Raw genomic sequence first — 15,868 nt, 5'->3', positions numbered from 1 at the left:
CATTATACGGAATTAACACGGTTGGCAGTTGAACTGCAGAACTCGCCCCCAGGCTAACCTGAACCAGGCTGCGGCTCCCGCTGCCGCCTTCCCGCTTCCCGCCACGCCGCCGGCCCCTCACAGCGCCCCCCGGCGGCGGCACGGTACCCACTCGGCGATCGATTGCTCAGGCCCCTCTCGGCCCCGCCCGCTGGAGGGCTGCTCTCCGCGAGGAGCTCGATTGAGAAGGCCTTTCCCTCAGCGGGAGCCCCCGCCCCCGGCCATCCCGCCGAGCTGCCGGGTGCAGCAGGCGGCGAGGGGCCGTCCCGCTGCCGAAGCGAGCCGGCCGTGGGGGGGGGACGGGGACGCAGGTGCCGCTCCCGATGCTGCGGTGGCTGATTGGCGGCGGCCGGGAGCCGCAGGGCCTGGCGGAGGTAAGGCCGCGGGCCGGCGTGGCGGAAGCGGGCAGAGCAGCGGGAGGTGGAGCCAGGAGGAGCGTTAGGGCCGTTGGCGGGGGAGGAGGGGAGCGTCGTCCCCTCAGAGAGGAACCGGCGGCCGGGCCGGGGTGGGGGGGTGCCCGTGGGAACAGCCGCCCTCTCGCAGCGCGGCGCCTGTGGAGGGCCCTGGGGAGCTTTAGGTCTGGTTGGGGGGAGCGCTATGGGCAAGGGGGGCGCTGGCCGGTGGCCTGTCTGTCGGCGGGGGTCTGCTGTCCCGTGGTAGCGCTGCTGGGTCCTGCGCCGGGCCCTCTGGAGCAAGGGGCCTTCAAAGCTAGCTCGCAACCTGCGAGACTTTCTGGCTGTTAGAAAGGGTTACTAGCTCGTTGAAGAGAAAGAGCGGAGGAGAAAAAAAAAAGGCAAACAGCAAAACCTCCAAGCTGAGCTTGCCCAGGATTCGAAAGCCTTGCGCGCCATCCGTCAGGAGCGTCCCGGCCTTCTCCCTCCTGCTCAGAGTGTCCTCAGCAAGTGGGGGTTATATTGTATAGGTTGCAAGCATATGGTGTCCTGCCCTCGGGACTCCCCGGTCGATAATGTAAATTATAGGCAGTAACTTATTAGTTATGTGGCCTAGTTGGAGTTTGTAGTAGTCTTCTAGCATTTCTTCTCAGTTTCTCATCCATAAAATAAACTAGTCATGTAGTTTACTGAACATTGACATCCTTCCTGTTGCCTGACTCGGGAAAAGAGTTTTACTAGAGTTGAGGGAGAGATTATTGGGATTTTCTTGTCCCTAAGACTCTGCTGAAGTTCTCAGCCTGGACTTAACAAGAGTTAATCAACTCTACTACTAGGCTCCCAACACTTAGTGCTTTTGTAATCTAGACAAATATGAGGAAGTAATTCTTTTTCAGCTGCTGTACATGAGCAAGCCATGACAATATCATGGTTGATTTCAAATGCCAGTAGTTACTTTGGTGGAAATTTGAGCCTGCACCAATTTGGACTGACTATGTGTGGGAATGCCTCTGATCTCTGTCATCAGTCAAAATGTTGGTTGGATTGCAGTCATATTTAGCAGGTTTATGTGCAGTTGTTTTTCAAAGGAAGAGGGGAAGTAGGCAACAGCTTTCTAAGATGTGCTAGAAAACTACGTGTCCCTCTACAAAGTTTAAACTCTGGCTATGGTTTAGTTATACTGTGATTTAATAAAGCATGAGCATGAGTCAAGGTGTGGTCCAGTTCTTCCAGTCTGCCATTCGTAGCTTGGTTAAACCTGATCCACAGGACTTCTGTTCCCATTGCTACCACTGGTTTGCTGAATGATGGTAATCATTTTGCTTCTCTGTGGAAAAACTGAATAACAAATATTGGTAAGGGTAGTCCCTAAATATTTTTGTTCTTTTTTCCTGCGTTATGTAATATTGTTTCATCTAAAGATCATTTTCATAACCATTAATTCTCTCTGTATGCTTCTTAAATAGATAAGGAAGCCCATAGCAGTGTGTGGGCTGTGGACTTATGGTGTTTGTTTCACGTGCTATGGCTTCAGCCAGTCAAGAAAAGGCCAGATGTATTAGAGTGACATTGCACTGGGTGAATAGAGGAAGCCTCTGACAAAGCTGTCCTAAATTAATGAAATTTAAATTTCTCCTTACCCATTTCCTTTTTTACTATGGAATTGAAAATCGTTTAGACTTAAGTTCCTGAATCTCGTCAGTTGGTGGCCATGGTGTACGTCTTAAGCAGGGTGGCTGTGGTAATGGGAGCAGTCTAACTGCAGTAGCATCATGGTCCATGTAAGCTAATTTACCATGCTCCATGATACATACATAAGTATATCTGTGTACTCTTGTATCCATATTTTTGGTGAATTGCATTTGAAAATCCCACTTTTAAATGCTTCAGATCATGGGTTTATAGGAAGTTCTGAAGCTGAGATGAATGTTGTGGTTTTTTTACTCATTATCCTAGTGATGCTTACAGGTCCTGCATAAAAACATGCAAGTTGGGAGTGGATTCCATTAGCATCAGCATCTAGCTTTCTTTTCTAAAAAGAGTTCAATTAATAGTTTATAGCAAAAACAGATTTTTGCTATAAGAGAGTTCAATTAATAGTTTATAGCAAAAGAGAGTTCAATTAATAGTTTATAGCAAAAACAGATTTCCTCAGACAAAGAATGCAAATGTAACCCAACACTTTGGTAAATATTAATGAAGATCTGAAGAGAGCATAGCTTGTTGTATGACAGTACTGGGGAAAAAACTGTTATGTTGTTGTTATCTTTAGTACTTAATCAGCACTGTGTCTTTCAATATTCCACAGGCATTTTTAGAATTAAGAAAAAATAAGATTAGACACATTGTTCAAATGAAGTAGCACTGTCTTGTACTGAATAGGAAGCTACAACAGAATACAGAATTGGAATGTTAATGTTACAAATTCTGACTTTTTCAAAGTGATGTTACAATTGTTTTGTGAATGTATGTTTCTGTTAGTAAGTAAAAACGGAAGTCTTCTGACTCCAGTGTTGCTAATGTCATCCAGTGATGCTTAGGATTTTTAGAATTCTCAACTTTTTTAAGGAATGTTTTGATTAGCTTTTGACAGCTGAACTCCAAGTTTCCATATTTGTCCAACTTTTCTTTAAAACCATGCAGACTCGCATTGTTTTAGATGGGAACTGCTATTTTCACATAATTGCATAAAATGAGGAACAGTTGCTTCATGAAATGCACAAAACCAAGATAAAATCACAAGAACTAGCATTTTGACAACCTCTTCATTTTAAGAATAAATACAGATTTCTTTCCCTATTTATTAACTTTGTCATTCTTAACTTCTGAAGAACAGTATCATAGTACCAATATGGAAGTAATAGAAAATAATTTATTATTCCTGCAAGAAAATGTTGAAGTTTCTGAGGATAATATGTTTGTCTTTCACGTAGGGTTACCTGTCATGTATGCGGCATGTCATACAGTGTTCAGTAATTACTGTTTTACAGTGTAGGTTCTGTTGAAGTCCTCAAAGAAGATACAATCCTGGAAGTAAGATGATGTTGACTGTTATGTAAAATAAATCTAGAAGGAGGAGAGTGCTGTCACTGAGTTACTACTGAGCTATTTAGATTTTTTTTTTTTTTTAAAATAATATCTAATAGCAAGTTGTTCCAGAATGTGGAAGAACTTCAATACAAAAAAGTTGTCTTCTGTTGAAACAAACTAATTATTGGGATTAGCAGAACTGTTGTACTTTGAAACTGCAGTCCTATGCAATGTTTTATTGACCCTGCCTGGTGATTAGCTTGCTCTGAGTGATTGATTGTTCTTTTAATTAATAGTCTAGTTGAGAGTAATTGCAGATGCTGTTCTATAAAATGATTAATCATTCTCTATGTTTTTTTTTAAGCAGTTTGCTTTGGTATTTTGTGAATAGAGTCCCAATGGATGATTTATATATTATGTAATGGAACAGCATTTATTCTTATTTATTTTAAATATGTCATCTTTGTATAGGATTTTAAAATTGAACAGTAGATGAAAGATACGACAGGTTCACAGACCTCTCAGAAGAGGTGTAATTTAATGAAAAACTGAAGGTACAGTGAATTGAGTCATGAAGCTGGCTCCACATCTTGGTTTTCATCTTGGTGTATCAGTGATTAAAGCAGTACAAAATGTTTTTGTTAAACAGAAAATGCTATATTATAATTTAAATACATGCTATAGAAAGATATTATTTACTTGAAATAGTAAGAAATGATCTTTTGTAATGATTTTCATTAAGGCAAAATGATATTTCAGAAATTTAATTTGACTTCAAATGTAAGTGTACATTCACACATGAGTCTATATGTAGATTGTTAGACATTACAAAGACCTGACGAAAATAATTATGTCAGTACAAAGTAAATTTCATTCCTTTTTTATGAATTTTAGAAATCATCTGTACAGACAATTGGTGAAGAACAAATACAGAATCCTTACACGGAGCTCCTTGTGTTGAAAGGTCATCAAGATATAGTACGATTTCTAGTGCAAATAGATGATTGCAGGTATGAAATTGCATTTCAAATTGTTTCACAGCATCCTTGGCAATACTTCAGAGAATATTTATGAAAACGTATTAATATTTTTAATCCTCTTTTTATTTTTGATGGGGGAGGGCAGGAAAAGCCTGGAATTGAAAAAGGCAAGGGATGAGCACTCCCTTTTCTTAGTTTGTTACTACATCTTTTGGCTTCTCTTTTAAGTTATACTTTAATGAGAAAATAATGGCCATGGAGTTATGTTTCTTGATACAAATTCATTTGTTTGAAAGAAATGCCTTTAGCTAATTCAGCCCTTCTTTTTCAGGCTGTTCCTGGATTGAACGTTGCCTTCGGTACATGCATACACACACTTTTCCCAGGACAATATGCAGTAGTTTCTGCTTCTGTTCTGAGTAGATGCATGTGTTTTATGTTTTTGAATTGAGGACAGCTGTTATTTCACCTTTCGGTTCTACAAAGGAATGTAATAGACTCCTACAGATACACTGTGGCAATTGAACGTGAGGTTCTCAACAATATTGAATCTTGCTGTTCCTTTCTTTCCAATCTTGTTACACTTTCTTCTTAAACTCTAGTGCTTAATTCACTTACTTGAGCTTTGGTTAATGCAACTTTTTTCCGAACTTCTCAAATTTTGAAATTTTCACCACTTTGTTCAGAATGACTACTTAGTAAAATTCCAGAGATGCCTAATCTCTGCATTACATCTCTCCTCCAGTTTGATCTTGTTCAACTTGCTGTACTTCTTTGAAACCTGTCAGTTCCTTTGTTTCTCTCTTCCAATTTTTAGCTTTGTGCACTTTTTTTTGTATATTCCCTGACAATCTTTATCTGTTCTGTTCTTAGTTCCTTGTAGCTAGATGCCTCTTTATTGTGAACTCTGAGAACAGAGTTATCTAAAAACTGGAAAACTGGTTATGAAGCAGAGATGAAGTCACTACATTCACCATTGTCGCTTTGGAAGTATGACTGAGAGAATGAATTATGATAGTTTTACGTTATGACCTGGCTTCTATCCTAGCTTTGTCTAAATTAGCCTTGCATGTTCTCTAATTTAACTTAATCCTGCAAGAGAGGAAGTATTTCTCTGCCTTAAAAGTAAGGTTGTGAAGCCTTTAGTCAATAATAAGCGTAGTGACTCTTGGCTGATGTGGAGAATTAAATAGAAAACCTTTAGAACTAAGAACGTAAGTAATAGGCAAGAGTGTCTCTCTTAAGGAGCTGTAGTAATTTATATCTTTCACGGATTAGGCACAGAAGGAGATTTCTAATATATTCATCAATACACTACACAAAGTTAACATAGGTAAGAGTTTGGTTTATATCCTTGCAAGTGTACAGCAGGTGTTTTGTGAAGGAAGGTTCTCTCCTTCCCCATGCACACTGATTGGGCATGTGGTCTCTTCCAAATTTGGAATGCCTGCAGAATCTTATTTTCTAATATTTTTGTAAATATTTCTAATTTTGTAAATATAGATAAAAATTTCACAGAAGACTGGAGAATTTTTAGCTTGTCAGCTTTCATTCTTAATGTCATAAATATATATATCAGAAAAGTTACATGCATTACCATAAAGTTTATTTTTCTACATTATAGTAATCCACCAGAAGATTCATATAAAAATAGAAGAATCTTGTGCATTTTTTTTCAGTCCTTTCTTTTCCCAAACAAGTTATTAAAATAACCTTTCCTCAAAGTACATTTTTCCCAAAACACATACTCAATAAATGCAATTGGTCTTTATAGAAATACCAGAGTATTCTTAGATTGCATGAATTGTCTGACGCAAAGAAATCTTTTACCATTTTGGGCTTCACTGTATGATAGCAGGTAAATTATTGAAGCTAAACTAATAATAATCAGTGTAAAACTAAAGCCTGGATGGCTGCATTGAAGATAGGTTATAAAATAGCATATGGGTAAGGAGTAAGTTATATAGCTGGTTAATATTCTGGGAGTTTGAGATGTTTAATAGAGTCGCTTCACTGGACAGTAATTCTGAGGTTTTATTTATCAAGAATATGGTTGTTTCTGGATTGTTAAACAGCTGATAATATTTTTCACTTGATTCTTTTCAGTAAAATTAGTATTGTTACTCAGCTTCTGAAATGTTTTTATTTAGTTTCTGCAGCTATTCCATTGTGTGCTTTTTGTCAACTATTGTAAGCCAAGTTTCACGCTTCAGGACTTTAGATAATATCATCTTACTGAGAATTTTGCAGAAGGATTTTCTTGTTTTCTCAGTGGCTCAGCTAAAACCAGTGAGTGGAAAATTTTCTCAGATTGGTTTTTGAAGATACTAAATAAATCCTGTATAAATGTAACAGAAAGCTGTTTTTTTTTTTTCCTTCTTTTCTCTTGTACTCTTTGAACATGAAGTAAGGGTCATATTGATTAGAAGATCACTAAAGAAGGCTAAGCCTCAGCAAGAGTCTTCCAGAAAATGGACTGAGATAAAATTGCATGTAATACTCCAGCATTTGACACATTAAACTAAACAGAGTTCATAACACATTTTAAGAATAGCTTTTTTTGTTGCTCATTTGACCATTCCTTGCTCCTTCAGGAAACAGACAAGGTTATAGATGATGGTGATCGTGACTGGAAAAGAATCAGGTGACCCATGAATCTGCACCTTGGTGAACAGAATGTAACTGTAGGATAACTGACTCTACAATATACCTTTATATTTAAACAGAAATCCTGGCTAGAAGATGGGGAGGAAAATACGCAAAATAGCACTCTATTGAACTTCTGTGTTGATGAATTACACTCATGCCTTTTTTCAAACACCAGTTTTCTTCCCAGAATTTTGTTCAAGTGGCACACAGCTCCAGTATTACTCAAGAAAGGAACTGGAATTTAAAGGGTTCTTGCTGAATTGTGAGAGTCTTACTATTTTAAGTTCTTGATGTTGTGACAAAGCAAGGTATAATAGAGCTAAAAGGCAACTAAAGATAAGAAATTAATGTCATCAGAGGTGTTCATGGAAAGATTGTTTTCTGCTCTAATCTTTTTAAAGAAGGGGCTTGATTGGATATAAAATAATGAAAGATATGAAGAAAGTACAGCTTACACTTTTTTTTTTAAATTATAATAGAATAAAACAGGAGGATATGTGGAAGAAAGAGGGGGGAAAAACCCTGTGGCTTTCTGCATGAAAACTTATTCTGTTAGCAAGTTACACAAACATTGTAATTGCAAAGAGTCTAAAAGAAAGGACATGTATATAGTTCATGAAACCATTCACGGCTGGTAACAAAAAATATTCAGAAGTGATGTAACCTCCCTTCTTTATGACTGTCTTGCACATAGTACAAATCTTCGTTCTCTAAATATTAACTGTTTAACCCCTTGGTGAAGGCTTAAAACAAAGGAAAAAAAATAGAAGGTAGATATATTTGCAAGTAACAACTGAATCAAATTTTCTGTGGAGGGTTTTGCTTTTATTCTAGGCTTTCTCACCTCACAATATGCCTTTACTGGGATAGCTGGGATGTGTGCTCCAGCTACACTGTAGCTGTGGTGGTGATAAGGTGCAAATGTAGGCAGATGGTTAGCTATTCACTCTAGCCAAGGGAAAAAGATTAAATTTAGGTCAGACTTTATTAATGTGAGATTAACATGCTAATATGAACCTGTTTTTTCCTCATATGGTATGCCTTCCAGCTGGATTTTCAGCAGAAGTCAAATTTAGCACCTTAAATGCACTCCCTTTGGGAGTTCTTTTAAGCCACAGTTTAAAGTATCATGGGCTCCTCTACTCCTGGGCAGAACTCATATGAGTGGTTTGTAACTTGTTAGATGTCTTACAGTCAGTTGGCTCTGACTAATAGTATTTGGTTTTAGAGGTCACTGTTATTTGGTGTGTAAGATCTCTCATTTTTAAGCAAGAGAATTGGTTCTGTAATGTGGGATTCTATTTATAATAGTATGTATTGGAATTCTTAAGCCTTGTTCATATATTAAGTATACGTGTTTATTCTCTAAAGCTAGAGTCTGATATATCTTGTAAATATTTTTCTTACATAACTGTTTACTGCTTTTCTATTACATTATGCTATATTGAGGTTTTCACAGTTTTTTTTTTTAATTTCAGGTTTGCATCTGCAGGAGATGATGGAATCATATTTCTGTGGAATGCTCAGGTTGGCTCTTTTTTTGGGGCGTAGCTTGTGTGCTCTGGAGAGGGTAGAAGTTGGGGAGAGGAGTTAGAAATGTCTAGTAGCGAAAAAGCAGAATAAATAAGAATTGCTGCAGCGCTACTGTTTCAAAATATGAAAGTGGAGGGAGTCTGTCACATCTTAGTTTACAAAGGAGAGCTAGGAAAGTAAAAGTTGTGTGAACCCAAGAGAACAATAAATGCTAGAAGTTAGAATGTTTTGGGAAGACATAGTGATTTTAGAGAGATTTGAGATTAAATGATGATGTGAAAAGCAGAAGTGTATGAACTTGTGGCTTTAATTCTTCTTTTAAAATATGTTCAGTGTTTGCTGTAAACACTAAAATGTTGACTAGTAACTCAACAAATACGTAGCCAGGTCCCAATCCTGCCAAGATTTATATATATACACTTAAGTTTTAAGTACATTTCAGTGGCTCTATTAGCAATATCTATTTGCGGTATAACTGATTAGACTAAATGGAGAGCTAACACAAAACTGTATTGGAAAGACACCAAAGTCAGTGGAAGTTAAACATTTCATGCAGTGCAGAAACAAGGCCTTAATTGCTTGCTGTGATAAAAATCTTGTTATAACTTTTGAAAACCTTACTAAGACATTAGATTTATCATGGAAATAATGCTCTGTGAGTGTGTGATAGCTACTGTTCTGTTGTTCTGCTCTGTGTCTCCATATCATTGGCAAAATTACAGAGAAGGGATGAGCATTAAACCTGTGTTAAGGAGGGCTAGTATACAAGTTAAGATTGTTCAATAGGAAGTCTAAAAGGGAGACATACTGTGCTGTCAAAACTGTGAGTACCAAACATCCAAATTAAGGAGGAAAGAAATCTCAGACTGTAAACTTCTTTAGAAACCTTCTGAAAAATTTATGTGACATTTATGATAGCGTAATTTTAATATACGGAGGGGAAAATTTGAAACTTTTCCACTCTTCTAAGCAGTTTCAGGTAGTGCTTTGCTGTTGTTGAAGGCCTTTTATAATTCTATAATTTGGAAAAGGAAATTGTTTTTGAATATTCAAAACCATGTATATAAGTATATATACTCAGTGTTCTGAGCAGTTTGTGAATGAAAAACTCATTTAGATATCCAGCTTAGGAACTGAGTTCCATTTTCTACTTCTGTAGAATTTTTATTATGTTTTTGTTACAGCAAATCTTTTGTAGTTTTAATTTAAAAACTTAATCCACAAGTGTAAAGAAGTTTACGGTTATAACTACCCTCTATTTTAATTGCATGTTTAAAATGCCAGTATGCTTCTGCATGTTTGTTTGTAGGGTTTTGCCATCTAACTAAACAGAGCAGAAGTAGCTGCAGTTATCTAAACCACGTGTTTGAAGCTATAGATTATGTACATACTAAATAAAGCTGTCAGGAAATTGGCACTACTGTGTTTGCCATAAATATAGGCCAAATTTTTCTGATCGTTAAAATAAAAAAACTTACTTGTTCAAGAGAGGGTTTGTCAACAAATCTGATTTACTGTGGAATCCGTTAAAAAAGGCAAATGGCCAATATTTGCATTAAAATTAAATGAGTTTAATACAGAACTTCGTTCGTAAGGGCTTCTAGAATTTTTTTTTTACTCTTAGAGTAATTTTTATTATGTAATACTCCTTTACACTTATACTTAATATGTTATTTAATTCTGGGTAAGATCTTGAACAGTATTGAAGGCAGTAAGAAGTAAATCCATAAATTACTTTAGAAAGGGCGATTTTAACTCTTAAAAATTCTTGCTTTCAAAATTCATGTGGTACCTGTGTCATATGCTACAGTAGGCATTTTCCAAATTTTGCCCTTAGTTTTCCCTGTTTTTACTTTTCAGACGGGAGAAAAACTTTTTGAACTTCATGGACACACACACAAAATTACAGCTATAGCACCATTTTCTTCGTCAGATGCTTCTGAAGAAAAAAAACATTTGATTTTAACAGCATCAGCTGATAGAACAGTTATTGTATCCTTAGATCTGGAGAGGATTCAAATTTCTATGGGGTTTTTGTTGGTTTTTACTTTTAAAGGTAGCATCGAGACAGGCTGCAGGTTGTTTAAATTTATTGGCTGATAATATCTATAGGTATAATTGGATTACACTAGGATTTCGCTAGTTATTGCTCACAAGTAGATGCAATCCGTGCTACAAAAATGAATCCATAACAATTCTTTATTAATATGTCATTTTGGCCAAATATTGAAAAGACAATAAGGGTTTAGAAGACTGAGTCTCTGCATACCTATTTCCCAATCTGTCATTTAATTACAAACACAGCAGTTGTATTTATAATATATAAAAACCTTTCAGTTTCCTTAATGAATAAAGCCAGGTTTGGGACTGCAGTAGTGGCAGACAGGTTCAGAAAGTGTCATGTTTCCATTCTACTGTAAAGGTAAGCTGAGGAAACTCTAGTATATCTGTTGTTTTGTTGTATAGAAGAATCTATTATGTATGGCTCATGGGCCATATGGGCAGGTGTTAAAACGAACAGCAGTGTTTGGTTTAAGAACAGGAATAATGACTGACTGAGAAATGGGCACAATTCTTAATTTGTTTTTGGAACTTTTAATACTTCAATATTCTTTTTGAAAGGATGTAGAACAAATGTCATTTTATGGCTTGGTTTTGTTACTGTGTTGGAAAAGGCAACCTACAGTCAAACTAGTTGTTGAATGTTAATAGAAGAAAACAATCGCTGAAAAATCAGTTTTTGCATTGTTGATGGAAAAATGCAACATGTAGTATGTAATTAAATCTGTATTTTTCAGGGAAGTGACACCTTAATACTGTATTTCATAGTACTTACAGCTTTATCTAGCTAAAGCTCATGATGGTTTCACTGAGAAATTCCCTGTAGAACTTTTGCAGGGGACATATATCTGATTTTTGTACTGCAGTGTTTGACAGTTCTTCAAAGACTGGATGTATGGTTGTCTGGAGGGAGTGATCTATGTGTTTGGAACCGAAAATTAGATCTCTTGTGTAAGACCAGTCATCTTACTGATGCAGGTAAAAATGTAAATGACTCATTATAGCTGTTAAAGTGCAAGTAAAATGGATCTGTATAATGATGCAAAACCAACTTGGCCAATTCTCTTTAATTCTAATGATAACATTATGTATTAGAGCCACTCTCTATTTTTTTAAATGTCAAACTTAATCGTTTTAGAATTAAGACTGCTTTTAATCTCCTGTGCTGTGTGAATTTTAGAATATGTCAAATCTCAGTAACTATACATTAGCTTGGACTTACAGGGCTAGACCTCGGATGCTGATTGATACGTTTGCTGTAATGTGGACCAGATCCTTTGGCTGGCTTTCTCTGTGAACAAGCGGGAGTTTTATTTTTCCTAAGTAAAGCTTTGTAGTAATAGAGCAGTAAAGATTTCTTTTTATTATTAAGAATCAGTACTTTTGATGTAGCAAATGCAGGTTTTGATACAAATACAGTAAATGTAATCAGATCTCAATGTCAATCATGCTTTTCTATTAATAAGCTTATATATTATCTGTCCATGCAAAGAAAATTGTTGCATATTATTGCCATACTTTACAAAGATACCTACGAAGCTGTGAATCGAATTCAAAGTTGGAACCAGTATTTTCATAGCATCATAGAATGGTTTGGTTTGGAAGGGACCTTAAAGATCATCTAGTTCCAACCCCCCTGCCATGGGCAGGGACGCCTTCCACTAGACCAGGTTGCTCAAAGCCCCATCCAACCTGGCCTTGAACACTTCCAAGGATGGGGCATCCACAACTTCTCTGGGCAACCTGTTCCAGTGCCTCACCACCCTCATAGTGAAGAATTTCTTCCTTATATCTAATCTAAATCTATCAGTTTTCAGTTTAAAGTCATTGCCCCTTGTCCTATCACTACATGCCCTTGTAAAAAGTCTCTCTCCAGCTTTCTGGTAGGCCCCCTTCAGGTACTGGAAGGCTGCTATAAGGTCCTCTTATTTTTGTCATAATGGAGTAGTGGTAGGCTAAACCTTCTGAATCTTTGAGCATATTAATATTTCTCTTGGTTCAATACAAAATATCATGCCAAATACCAGTTGGAAGTGGTGCTGTAGTGCTTAGAGTCAGGTGCTGTTGAAACTTTTGTACAAGGGGTCAATAGGATGTGCAGCATGGGCTCTCTCTTCCCTCCTAATCTCTTGCTTCCTTTGTGGGGAAAAGGACAGATTGCTTATTCCTTGGGGAATTTTCCTTTAATGGTGTGGCAGCACAGACTGGGGGAATTCTGTGCAGGATGAAGGCAGAGTAACAGCAAGCTGGACATTTTATCTTGTGCCCTATTCTTCTTCAGCTGGCTCTGCATGATATTTTAGTATCATGCATACTGTGGTAGTACCAGTGTCTAATAACTTTGGTATTACCTATGTTTAGAGTCTCAATAATTACCACAGTGTCCTTAATATTGTCCAGCATTAGGACATAAACATCTTAACTGTATTTAAAATAAAAAGATTATTGACTCTCAGCTTCACCTCAAGTTTGACGTTCAGAATTCTGCTGGATTCAGGACCAAAACTCCTGACTCTACCTCTGTGTGAGGTTAATCTGTTCACTTCCAATGCCGTTTAACTTTCACGTCAGGCAATATGCTTTTATTTTGATAATAACTTATAAGTGGAAGGAAGATTATGAAGAACTTTATTAATAAAGAATTAACAGTTGCCTGTGTTTTCTTGTGGCCAATGAATATCCTTTTCTCTCTTCTGTATTTTTTCAAAGGTATCAGTGCTTTGGTTGAATTGCCTAAAAATTGTGTTGCGGCAGCTGTTGGCAAAGAGCTAAGTGAGTATGTTGCCTTTCTGTTAAATGTTCATGTTTCTCTCTTACAGCTGCTTATCAGAGATATGTGTAAAGAGCATGCTGCTGGAATTACGTGGGAAAAGTAAATGTTATTAGGGTGTGATTAGCAACCTTCTTCTTTTTTCCCTTATTTGACAAAGAGGCAGACAATACTAATCTCATTCAGGAATTTTGTTGAGATCTGCATGACAAGACTTTTCTATATTCTTTGTTATTGTTATTACTGTTATTGCCACCTGTCCAGATCTGATTGTGGCGATCTACATTTGTCCTTCTGGGAAGGTCTGGAACTCATTACGTGAGCTGTTAGATACTACGCTTCTCTAGAGACTCCTTATTGCAAGATCAGGAGTACGAGATATTGCCGATCTCATTATACTATCCAAAGCCATAATGTGACAATGTGATGGTTTCTCTGTTGCTCACTTGGAGACAGGGTTTTCTATGTATGCAAACTGTAAGTCATCGGCTAGCTGGTGGTGGAGAGTCTTCTAAATAAGAGTGTTTTATAAAATTACTGAAATTTCAAAATATGGAAAAAAATCCAGGAGAAAAAATAGAGCACTGAATCAGCAAAACAACTTACTTTACTCAATGTGATTAAACACTTAGCTGAAAAATAGCAATCTGATATTCTGTTCAAAGAATCATGAGCGAATTAAAAATAGTCGTCTTGTGTTTAGACACTGGTATGCAATGTAAACTTCCCTCTGAACTTCCCGCAGTCCTTTTGTAGTGCCCCTGAGATACCATAAAAGAAGTTCCAAGACTGGTTAAAATAAAGTCTTAATTCCTGGCGATCTTGACTGCCTTACTAGAGAATATTGCATCCTTTTGAATAATAGTTTTCAGTCAGATAAGCCCTTAAGAAAGTCGTTTCGCTTTTAGTTTACTTATCCGTAAAGATGTCTAATACTTTTCACTTGTGCTTTCTGCAAATTCCGATTTTGACCGATTCTCTGGATTTCAGAGTTACTAGGCTGAAATGTTTTATCCTATAGTTGCTGTAGTAAGAGGCCTTATTAATAACACCGAAATAATTTATTCTCTTTTTTTTTTTGGTGTTATGAGTGGTCATAAGTGGCTTTAATTACATTTTACTCTGAATGATAAACCTTATTTAGACAATTTCTCTCTCTATCTTTTAAGTCATTTTTAGGTTGATTGCTTCTAATGATGGGTCTGAAGGTTGGAATGTCCTTGAAGTAAAACGCCTTGTTGACCATCAGGATAACATTTTGTCATTAGTCAGTGTCCATGGTAATAGTCGTTTTATAATGTTACTAATTTTGTTAGTTACCAGCGGGATATTTCAACTATGGAGTTTTTATTGGGACCAAACTTTTAACTGGAGTGAAACTTTATAACTGGTAGACATACCTTCCTGTGTAGCTGCAAAGGTAGTGAAATGTGAAAATATAATGGCTTTATTTATGGATTAACAGTGAAATGAAACCAGGCAGGTTACAATGTAGAAAAGGCGCAAAAGAGGCAATGTCATTGATGGGAATGAAACTTTGGGTCTTCCTCCTGTTGGGAAAGTTTAAAATGCTATTTTTTCTTGTTCCTTCTGATTCTTAAAATGGAATATACAATGCCACATCCTTTGCAGTTGTAGTCCCTGATAACTGAAAGTTCTGGGTGTGCATATAGATCCATTACTTAGAGGCTCTGGAAGATGAGCAGCGATCTCTGCTGCCCGTTAGGGCAATACTGAGCTATTACCTGAAATTCTGTCTACTCTTCTGCAGGTAGCCACCCCTTCTACTTTGTTCTTCCCTGTCTTTTCTTATGGAGCACCCCCAGAGCCCAGGACAAGTTACTGCTGGTGTGATAGAGAGTGTATATTAGTCCTGGGGCTTGTTTGTGCCAGCCTGGTTGGCACAAAGAGGCTGTGGTACAGAGGTAACAAGAACCTGGAAAGAAGAAAACTTGGATTCTATGCTAGTTGTTTCTGGGGTTTCCTGTTGCCATTATTTTCTCCTTTTTGATTATGAAAGGGAAGCAATATTGGGCTTAATAAGACAATATGCTACCTGCATTAAATATTGTTGAATTGGTTTCTTTCCATGTGTGATTAACAAATTCAGGAGCAGCTAATTCAATCTTGCCATTAGCTCATCCATTTAATTTGTGATCAGTATTTCCGTTTATGGCAAAGGCATACTTTGCTGTGTCTGAGGAGTGCTGATACACCTACTTGTCCAAGAAATAGAAGGGTTTTGTATGTAGGCAACAAATGAACTTCAAATGCTTGTACATACTTCTGGTGGTGTTCCTTGCCTTTGCTATACTGTACTGTGCACTGTGGCCATTGAATGTTCTCCTTCCTAGTTTTAATTTTACAAGAGAGAGCTCATCTCCTTTTGCTCATCTAAGATGTGCTAGGTAATC

At 37.3% G+C, this 15,868-nt stretch overlaps 1 protein-coding gene across 6 annotated transcripts in view; it reads left to right on the top strand.

The window, feature by feature from the left end:
• The first annotated feature begins 202 nt into the window (after positions 1-202).
• WDR41 (WD repeat domain 41) overlaps positions 203-15,868 on the top strand; it is a 31,228-nt gene continuing 15,562 nt past the window's right edge. The window contains exons 1-9 of one of the 6 annotated variants that reach the window (XM_075136311.1): positions 731-1,786; positions 4,356-4,471; positions 4,773-4,800; positions 8,569-8,617; positions 10,484-10,615; positions 10,983-11,045; positions 11,551-11,662; positions 13,394-13,456; positions 14,624-14,734. In XM_075136311.1, coding sequence (XP_074992412.1) covers positions 4,462-4,471; positions 4,773-4,800; positions 8,569-8,617; positions 10,484-10,615; positions 10,983-11,045; positions 11,551-11,662; positions 13,394-13,456; positions 14,624-14,734 — 568 coding nt within the window. In that variant the 5' untranslated portion in view covers positions 731-1,786; positions 4,356-4,461. Of the gene's footprint in view, positions 414-730; positions 1,787-4,355; positions 4,472-4,772; positions 4,801-6,757; positions 7,353-8,568; positions 8,618-10,483; positions 10,616-10,982; positions 11,046-11,510; positions 11,663-13,393; positions 13,457-14,623; positions 14,735-15,868 lie in introns of those variants that run through there. The other 5 variants (XM_075136314.1, XM_075136308.1, XM_075136309.1 and 2 more) reach the window with 5 other exon arrangements.

Source organism: Calonectris borealis, chromosome Z, assembly GCF_964195595.1.
Source record: "Calonectris borealis chromosome Z, bCalBor7.hap1.2, whole genome shotgun sequence".
In the NCBI taxonomy this organism is placed as follows: Eukaryota; Metazoa; Chordata; class Aves; order Procellariiformes; family Procellariidae; genus Calonectris; species Calonectris borealis.
This window is presented reverse-complemented; position numbering and strand designations above follow the sequence as displayed.